Source organism: Empidonax traillii, unplaced genomic scaffold, assembly GCF_003031625.1.
Source record: "Empidonax traillii isolate 1590-97213 ecotype Southwest subspecies unplaced genomic scaffold, ASM303162v1 scaffold166:size2381449, whole genome shotgun sequence".
In the NCBI taxonomy this organism is placed as follows: Eukaryota; Metazoa; Chordata; class Aves; order Passeriformes; family Tyrannidae; genus Empidonax; species Empidonax traillii.
The window spans coordinates 1,388,528-1,398,800 of record NW_020955359.1 but is presented as its reverse complement, the minus strand read 5'-3'; the positions used below and the strand labels follow the sequence as shown (position 1 = coordinate 1,398,800).

Sequence of the window (10,273 nt, the reverse complement as noted above, 5' to 3'; positions counted from 1 at the left end):
TAACAATGCTCCAGAGTCACAGTAACAAAAAATGCTAATCTTACAACATTAACAAAATAATTGATACATAGTGAGGCCCTAGTCTGGCAAAAATTTCTGTGCAAAAGAAAAGCTGTACAGCTTCCACCTACCTGCAGAACTGGGGCCCTTACTGGATTTTGTGACTTTTCAAAATGGGCAGGTGCTAACTTCCTAATTACAATAAATCACCTTATACATTCTTTGCTTTACATAAGCAAACTCTGTTCATCCACGTTTCTAGCTGGTGGGTGTTTTTCGCCCATACTAACAAATACAGAGCTTAAAATATTCAGCCTTTTCTAGGATCATTCCTCCATCTCCTAAACAATGCACTTGGATTGTAATTACCTAAAAAACTTGAAAGGATGGATTGAAGTTAAGATCCACCAAAAATTGGCCCTTCTCCCTGATCAGCCTGTTTCCCTTAGTCCCACTCTTACCCAGATCCCAGATGGACTCTTATTCCTCCCACACTTGTGTTCCTCATTCTACCAATGAGTCAGTCCAGCCCACCCCAGCAGGCAGCTGCGCTGTCACCCAAAATCAGCTGTGCAGTGCTGCCACCAGCTTTGCTGCTTGACTCACAGCTCTGTTTGGGCTCTGTCTCTAAAGGCCAAAGCCAGCGAGGATGGAGCACTGCACAGACAACAGGAGCTGTTCCAGCATGTCTGCTGCTCAAATCATGGCACAGCTCTGGCAGCACAGCTGACAAAGACCTGAGGACCTCCTAAAACAACGTCCAACCCACTTTGCTTGCTAATTCCGATTCTCAGAAAGAAAAACAAGAGAATTTTCCAGTTACAATTTTAAAAGCAATATGGAGGTTTTGTCTCCTCCAACATGTGAAGCACTCCCCAAACAAAACTGTTCCTGCAGTAGCATCAGTGTGTCAGTCCAATTAGTAAGTACATAACTGAATACAGAGGTAGTACTTCTGAAGTGTTGATGATTGAAGGACAAGAAAAGGTTTGCAGGCAAAGGTAGGTGACAAACAAACAAGCTTTCCCAGTGTTCACCCAGTATGTGTTCAGCATTCCCAGGACCTCACAATTCTTTAGAAACCAGGCAAAGAGTGCTAAGCCCATGATTTGCCATGGGGCACTGGCCAACCTGCCTAACTCCAGCTTCATTGTCTTTATGTCAGAAATGGTACCACTCACAGTAAAGTGCAATGGGATCTCACTGGTAAAGGTACTTTCCAACTGTAAAAGCTGTTCAGGGATTTTATCCATACAACCTTCCCTGCAATAAAAGAAAAAAAAAATTAATAACAACAATAGTTGTCACCACATTTGTGCTTCCTGCAAAGTCATTTCCTTCTCCTCTAATCCCAGCAGGCTGTATAAGCAGCAAAGATGCATGCTTAGGAAAAACACAAATTGTTATGAAAAATACAAATCGTTGGAGAAATACAAAACCCCAGTCACTTGTTTGAGTGCTGTCCTCTGGCTTTCAGCAACACGAGCTGGAATGAGTGTCATTCCATTCAGTGCAGGACTTTCAGCAAAGCCAAAGGCTGCACGCACAGCAACCCGAGATGTGCTAGACTACAAAAGCCATGAGTGGCTGTGGATTTTACCATTATACCCCAGCGGCTCAGGCCAGAAGATGCGCTCAGCGCTGCACCGGCCACAAGATGGACAGTCCTCCCGCGCCCTGGCAGCGAGCGCATTTCCGAACTCTCGCCTTTCTCAGCGGTTTGGCGATGGAATGGGAGCGCGGGCACCGCAGGGACAGGGACGGGCACGGTCCAACCCAGCCACGCAGGGGCTCCGGTCCGCACGGCATCACCTCTGCGGGGGCCGCGCGTCCCCCGTGGGTACGCAGCGGGGCGGGGCGGGGGCGCAGCATGTGCGGGGTGACGGTGCCTGGCGCCGTGTCCCCCCCCGCAGCCCAGCCCCGCACACTGAGCATGTGCGCGGAGCCCCTCCCGCCCCCCGCCCGCGGGCCCCGCTCCGCGCAGGGAGCGCCGAGCCCCGCGCACCGAGCGGGAGAGCGCCGAGCCCCGCGCGGCCATGGAGCTCCGGAGATCCATCTCGGCCAGCGCCGAGGCCGAGAGACCCACGAGGCGCTACGGGGCGGTGGAGGAGACGGAGTGGAAGGCGGAGGCGCTGGGCAGAAGTGAGTGGGGGCCGCGGGTGCGGGTCCGGCCGGGCGGTGCGGTGCCCCCGGCGCCGGGTCCGGCTGCTGCTTGCGGGGCGAAGCCGCCCCGGGGCTTCTCGGGGAGGAAGGTTTGTGTGACCGTTTTGTCCTCTGCTGCTTCCCGAGGCGGCTGTGCCGGGGACAAACAGCTGTTGGAGGGTCGGGGCTGAGCCGCGGTGCAGCCCCGGGCGCTCCAGCCCTTCCTGGCGACGCGGGTTGTTCGCTCGCTCCGCGAAGTGAAGCGATGAGCGGGCGGCCGAGGAGGGATGACTGGGACGTTTTGCTCTCCCCCGTTGTTTAGGTGGGATTTAATATGTGGCTTCTCGAAAATATTGCCGGTCTTTAATGTGCTTCGCGTTTGAGAAGCACGGACAGCAGCTGCGATATTCCCTCTTGTTGTCTCAGGCGGAGGGTACAGCAATACAGCACTTAGTTCACGCCTTCGGTGGCTGCACTGTATTTATGAGCTCAACAAATGTTCTGTGCTGGAAGAGCTTTGTTGAAATCATAATTTTCCAGAAAGCAGCAATTGACATAACCTTTCGCAAGTGCCGATGAAAAGAGTAGTTAAAAAGATACATAGCTGCCGATTCAGGTTATCCGTGGGACCTTGCTGTCTCTAAGATAGCAGCTATTACTCTTGTATTGACAGAACTATCTTCTGTACAACCTAACAAGCCTATAAACCCCTTCTAATTTTCCAGGTAACCTCTGAGGCAAAAGATGTTGATAAGATTGTCACAAAAAGCTGTTGTACTAGTATTAAGAAAAATATTTTCTAAGTTTCATCAAGTGTTTGATTAGGTCACAGGAAAAAAAAGCTTTATATGTTATCTGTTTTGACACCTTCAGCTTGGCTGATACCGGGGTTGCTGATATTCTTGATTCCCCACCCGTCTTCTTATGTGCATCCTGAAGTCTCACCTGGATGCCTTTTAGCATTGCATGGCTTTGCAGCACCTCGGGAGCAGATTTTAGCCAGTGCTTCTGCCATGTTTACTTTTCAGATACTGACGTGTTCTGGAATGATACTTTGCCACTGGCTTCAGTTTTCCATGCATGTGTCATTGTCTGCCCTGTACTGATGACAGGGTGTAACTCTCCCACTCCGAAGCCTCAGTTGCGGTGTTGGTTTTGTTGCAGTGCCTGGCATAGATTCAGGACTGAGAAACTCCACACTTTCTAAAATGGAATTGGAGACTGAAATCGCTGTTGACTGAGTTGGTTGAGTCAGACACATGCAACAGTTTTGCAGGTGCTGTGCCATGATACAAAAGTGCTTTTCTTGCTCTCATAACTATGTCTGGTTCTGTGCCAGTACTCAGGAGCTGAGTGCAGTGCAGCACTTGTAATGATAATAATAATAACAAAATCTGGTAGGCTGAGGTGACAGAAGGGTTATGTCTTGCAAGCTTTGGACAAAAGCTCATCTGTTTGGCAGAGGGCAACGCATAGGCTGAGTGGGAGACTCGATCTGCTCAAAAATACATGCTCAGCATTGAGCTGCCACCCAAATCACAGCTTGACCCGGCACCAGAAGGGGCTGTTGGCAGGACTAGGACCCAGTGGCCAGGTGTCTGCACCCCGGCTCTGCTGCTGAGCAGCCCTTCTACACACTAGATTCTGTTTATTAGGAATATGTCTCTGTGTATAAAAATCAGATATAGAATAGGAATTAATCTAGAAGCCATGATCTGTTCTTTGAAAAGGGTAAAATTATTGTATTATATATTTGAATAATTTCTCTCTTTTGTTTGCACATAGATGTCAGCTTTCTCAAAATACTGTGGAAAATGCTATTTATAGTAGCTGGTTTTGATGGTTTCTGCATATCTCTCCTGTTTAAATACTAACCCTGACTTCTGGTCACACTTTTGCATTGATTAAAAATAAATAGCTCTTACTATTTACTGTAATGCTTCCTTACAGCCATCCTAAATTGCATGGCATGATGACAGTAGTCTCCAGAAGGTCTGTGAAGAAGCTGAAAAACCATCATCTCCTTTTTTACTGATGTCAACAATTAGCCTTTGGTGTTTGCATATTGTTTTAAATATTAAATGCTCAGTAATAGTATTAACACAAGCAGAAGCCCATTACTGCATATGAATTGACCCTTTTTTCTCTGATGATTGTTGTATTACATCAGGATCTCTTTGGAGGCAGACCTTGTGTATCTGTACAACCCCGCACAACAGAGGGCTGTTTCCTGGTCAGTGCCTTGTGATATCACAGGAGAATGTGCCTCCTGATTATGTCCATTAGAGACAGAATGGCATGGAAGTTGGGTGGTTTGTCTTTAATTTGTTCGATGGAAAAGGAGCTCTGTGCTAACTTCTCTCTCCATGGTACTGAAAGCATTGCCGGTTATTGGTTATAATCAGATGAGTTACTTCAGAGCAAAGAAATGTAACATCGTGCACATTTCTACTCTACAGTGGCCTCTTTCAGCCAGACTATCGGTGGAGTTAAGCTGGTTCACAGTACCTGAGGATCTGATGCCCTGCAGCCTGAAGGTGTCACGATCTCCACTGCTTTTGCAAGCAAAATACTAAATAGATTGTTTCGAGGTGTCTCTTTAACAGCCTTTTTCTTACATACAGGAGGGAGTTTCCAAGGACTAGAGAACACTGAAGAGGATGGTTTAGTGTGTACAGAGCAATTCCTGCCTTTTCTAGTGCATGCATGTAAAAGAGAAGCTTATAAACTGTCAGGCTTGTATAATAATAATGTGGTTGCAGCCTTCTCAGTAATGATTTTTACAATATAGTCTTGGGGAGTCTGCTCTGAAGCAGAGCACTCGAGTGTTTTGGTCAGTCCTCATTACTAAGTGCACAGCTTCATTTACAATCATCTGTCTTGCTGTTGGCAGGGACTCATAATGCCCTGATTAAATAACTGCACACCGCATCAGGGGAGTAGCCAGAAAGAAACAAAGCAGTTTTGCACCATCCTTTTGTACACTGCACTTCTTGGATACATTTCTGCTGAGCTTTTCTGTCCTCTCTCTGTTTGTATGAGGTCTGGAGCTAAATGCAGAATTCACCGAGAACGCCACAGCTTCAGTCAATGTAAGGAAGGTTGTGTTTTGATGGAATTTAGTGCACCATGAAATTTGTTTATTGTTTTCACCTGAATGGTAACTCAGCATTGGAGGTAAGCTGCCACACTCCTGTGGTGCAGAGATCCACCTTTTCAACTGTTCTGGATTATGAAGTGGAGAACAGGGAGAGGGGCCCTATCACAGCCCAGCACTGCAGAAGCTGGAGATTCCCAGCATGAGACTCAGTAGCAGCAGGAAGCCTTTGCAAGCAGCTTTACTTGCTCTCCCTTCATGCTGTGTGTTGTGCCACAGATGCTGTCCAGGCAAGGAACTGTGAGATGGCAGGTCCCTCCAGAACAGCACCAGAGGGGTGAATCTAGTTCTGAGATCGCTCTGATTTATTCCAACAGCAGCAAGATAGCACCAGTCCCAGGTTCACAGAGATCCTGCGCTGACACATGTGAAAACTTATTTCACCATATTCAGCTGGTTTATCTTGAAAATCTTTCTAAGCTTGTTAGCCAGAAAGAGACTCTTATATGTATTTATATGCTCTGCTGCTGAGCACTGAAAACATGCACTGTTTAATATTTTGCATTTGTATTTCTTGGCACCATGGGAAGGTGGGTGACATCTCTATCTGGAACATTTTTCCTTCAAGACTCATTTTAGAAGTGCTGTTATGCACAGTGATGGTCTTTCAGCTTGCAGAAGCTTGAAAAGCTAAAAGAAAACCACAGATAGTGATCATGTAGCCTGGTCCTCTGTTCTCTTTGGTGACCAAAGAATGAAGAAAAGACATCCATACTCTGGTTAATAGCTATTTGCTTTATCTAATCTAGTGGAAACTGCTTGTGTGACTTTCAAGGCCTGATTTCATTAACAGAAGAGAATGGCTGCTGCTTAGAACAGGATCTAGTTCATGATGTGTTAATGTTACTTAATAACATTTTATAATAATTTGAAAAATTTCTGATGCAACATTAAAAAATCAATCAAGTAGCAACAGAGAAACACATTTGTCTTGCACAGTAAAGGCTGTACAGCTGGTGTCGTGTGACATCTATCTGTCATTCTGATCTCTGATGAGTAGTTAGGATGGGTTTGTATTAATCATATGCCTCCATGTATTAGTCAAAAAGCAGGTAAATGCCAATTTATTCTTGAATCTTTGTGTCAGCTTTATAAATGTTGGGGATTTAACAGCTCTCTTTGTATCTAGTATTGACAGACTGGATAGTGAGTTGGTTCCTGTGAGACTTCAGTGCACTGCTTTGTGTCGTGCTGGGTTGATCCCAAGTGATTGCAGAAGAGCAGACCTTTGGCTCTGGCAGAGGTGGAGACAGCCTTGGGCTGTGGTGTGGGGCACAGCCAGCTGTCCTCATTTCCTTGCTCCTATATTGCTTTGTAGAGTGAAAGGTGGCTCGTGTTGTCTCACAGGAGAGGGCAGGAGGTGTGGTCAGAAAGCTGCAGTGGTGGTTGGGGCTGCCAAGCCCAAAATGACAGAGCAGTGCTGGGAATGCAGGAGTTCTCAGCAGGAGGGAAGACTCACAAGTTGGGACTGACAAGGGGCTGAAGTTTACTCTGCACTACCCACAGTTAAATCCAAACAGGAATCCATTATAGCTGTTTCTATCACCTGATAGTTAAATATTCAAACATACACCTTTGGGCCTTCTTCCATGATACCCCACATATTGTACAGACATCCACAAACCCACACTGGTACTTTGCATAAAAACTTTGTTACTCTAATTCCTCTCCAGTTGATCAGAAATGCAGTATAACCCTGCCTACCATGCTCTTGTAATACTGTCCCCCAGTGTCATCATGCTTCCAATCTGATTTAAAAAAAAAAAAAAAAAAAAAGAAAAGAAAGTTTCACAGGCACAAAGAAAATTAATATAGCCCAACTACCAATGCTGTTCCTTCAAAGTGATTACCTTGTGTTATTGTAAATTCCCCATAACTGTTAATTGTATCTATTACAGGAAATAAAGGAGACAAACAGATCTATTAAATAGGTGGGAAAGAGGCTAACAGAGGGATAGACACAGTTATGCTTCTTTTTATAGAAACAGCAAGACTGTTGGCTTTATGAAGGACTGAGCACGGGCTTCAAACAGAGAATGTAATTAAGATTCTTTCCGTGTCTCCACTTAAAAAGAAAAACACACCAAAACTCAACAAAAAACCAGCTGTAAAAAATTTTGAAGAGTGACCAAAAAAATCAAAGTGACAATAAAACATTAATAGTCTACACTAGACCTTTTTAGAAAATATCTGACAAAGTATTGTAATCAACAAAGACAACTCATTCAAAGGACGCTGCCAGTTCTAGATTTTCTCCTTGTTCATCATTTTTAATGTTAACATATTTATATTGTACTTCAGGAGGAAAAGCAGCCTGTCTCTGATCTGTGGAACCAAGACAGAACTCCCACACTGAAAATCAGAAGGGGTTTCTAGAAAGGATTGAGGGTATTTTCTATAAAACAGTTGTACAACTCAGCTGCTTTGATGGCAGTCAGATGGCTCTAAAACTCTCCTACACAGCTTAGTGTTTTTGTAAGTCCTTGGTGATTTTGGCTGGCAGACTGTACATACAATTTATATGCATTTTCATTGCTTATCCACGTTTATATGGACTGCATCCTGATCCTTCTCCTTCTGCAAAATATTTCTTAAAACCAAAACAAACCACTTAATAATCTCCACCAGGTCATTGCCACATCCCCTGTAAGTCATTAAGGAAGGGTGTATCTTGGTTTACTTCTCAAAGAGCCCAGAGGATGATTTACAGAGTGGGACTAATCCAGTTTATACTGTCTACACATTGTCTCATTTTTCTAATTCCCCCTCCCACAGCTGTTTGCTCCAGGCAGCTGCTGAGACAGAGGGAGAAGAGAAAGGGAGAACTGAAAATATTTTAGTGCCTCAGAGTGCAGTCCTGCTAAAATATTGATCAGCAATGGCAGGAACTGTGACTCTTAGAGCAGCTTCTTCCAGGTGATACTTTGTGTGGGTTTCTCAAGAACTTCCCTGTGCAGTGACCGAGCACTGAAACAGATTGGCCAGAGGGGGTGTGGAGTCTCCCTCACTGGAGGTGTTCCAGAACCATCTGGACACAGTCCTATGCCATGTGTTCTGGGATGATCCTGCTGGAGCAGGAAGGTTGGACCAGATGACCCACTGTGGTCTGTTCCACGTTACCCATCCTGTGTAATTCTGAACAGGAGCTGCCTCACAAGGACGTGTTGGTTATTATGGAACAAGGTCTTACTCACATATCTCAGCAAAGACATTTCTCTCAGCTGAAATACTCGTAAATCTGAGGGTTAATGACTTCCAAAAACTCCGTGTCCAACTGTGTGTATCAAGCAGGAAATGAACACTTAATATGCAATGCAGTGTTTATGGTCAGACCTGTGCCAACCAATAGTCGTTGGAAAAGTTATAGATGAAGCTAAAGTGTCATATTTGGGAGTGTTGCTCATGAGCATTCTCATTTCCTTTAAACATATTTTACAGAAAAAAATGCTTTAGACCTGGAAAGTAGGACACTTTGAACTACATAAATCATCCTTGCTGCTGGTTGCCTGTGGGATTATGGACTCAGTCTGTGTAATTCTTTTGACTGTGTTTGATAACTGATCTCTTAGTTGCATGGCATGTTTTCATCAGAGAAACCACTTGTGAGAATGTGTGTATGTCTGCCTCAAGAGTGCATTATAAAACAGGAATGAAAACTTCCTTTCAGGATTGGGCATGCACTGCAAAATGCTGTGTATCTTGTGTGAAGTTTCCGGAGTTTTCTTGCAGTCATTAGCACAAGGAAAGTTGGTACCCAGCACTCCCTAATCCTGATTCCCAGAGGGCTTTTCCTCTGTAGCTGAATACGTTCCATTTTCATAGAAGTCTTACTTAGTAAGATAGACCCAGAGACTCAATAAATAGTGCTAATTTATTTCCATGAGCCATGTGCTGCTGTCTGACTACATAAAAGGCATAGTATAGACGCATTCAAAACTCAGAGATGAAAAATCTATGCTTGGAGGGCAAGCTATGAGAAATCAGGAGGAGCACCCTTGGATAATTATGTTAGTTGCCCTTCAGGATCAGCAATGAAACATGAATTATCAACATTTTGTCAGCTCATGAAGGGCAAAATGTTTGAGAAAATAATTTGTCACTGGATGAGGATGAATGATTTTCAGTGAGACAAGCTGCTCATTGCAAAAGCCTAATGACTGCAAACACTACCAAAATGCAAGAAGTAATTTATTATTATGAGAAGATCAGCAGTGTTTAAGGATCTTTTTATTGTCCTGAACTCTTCCATCACCTAAACCACCAAAAAACGGATCAACAGTTGTTCCACCACTAATGTCCTTTCAGTACAGGTGACCAAAGTAAGTTGTAGGATAATGGTGTTGAACCCAAAAGAACAAGACTGTGACCTGACGTCCCTGGGAAAGGACCGAAAGCCTGACTGACACCTTCTTGATTACCAGTACAAACCACAGTCCTGACTTCATGGCAATCAGTGGAAATTTCCTCTCTGAGTTCAGTACAAGCAGAACTGGACTGGGCTCTGTGCCTTCAACTCCTGGAGCCCTGTTCAGCTTGATTCTCTGTAGGAAACTCTGGGGAGGGAATCTGGGGGCTGTCCATGAGGACTCTCCCAGGCATCTGAGTCAAGTGCCCCATGAGTTTGCTCTCTGCCCTCACTCCTCACGGGGCCTGTCCTTTGGTCAGCAGCCATTCCCTGGAGAACTGTTTGCACCGGCAGGAGTAATGACGTTTCAATCTCCTTGCACTGAGCAGTGAATCATTAGGTGATACATTGGAGCCCCTACGGTGAGTGGCTGTTCCTCAAATTATCCCATTTGACAGAAGAGAAAGGCACAGAAATTCAGTTGTGCATTTGTGCCCCTGCTTTCCTTATCCAATCTGTAGTTTCTCTCCTCTCATCTTCTGCCATGGGTTCCCATACAGTTTCCTCTGGGCACTGTGCCTGGGAGGGGACTGAAGTTACTGCAGTTTGGCAGACAGACACACATTTTC

General features: G+C 45.0%; 1 protein-coding gene across 1 annotated transcript in view; it reads left to right on the top strand.

The window, feature by feature from the left end:
• Positions 1-1,956: 1,956 nt before the first annotated feature.
• Positions 1,957-10,273, top strand: part of CUNH16orf45 (chromosome unknown C16orf45 homolog) — a 47,797-nt gene continuing 39,480 nt past the window's right edge. Inside the window, exon 1 of the mRNA XM_027885496.1 lies at positions 1,957-2,142. Coding sequence (XP_027741297.1) covers positions 2,037-2,142 — 106 coding nt within the window. The 5' untranslated portion in view covers positions 1,957-2,036. The remainder of the gene's footprint in view (positions 2,143-10,273) is intronic.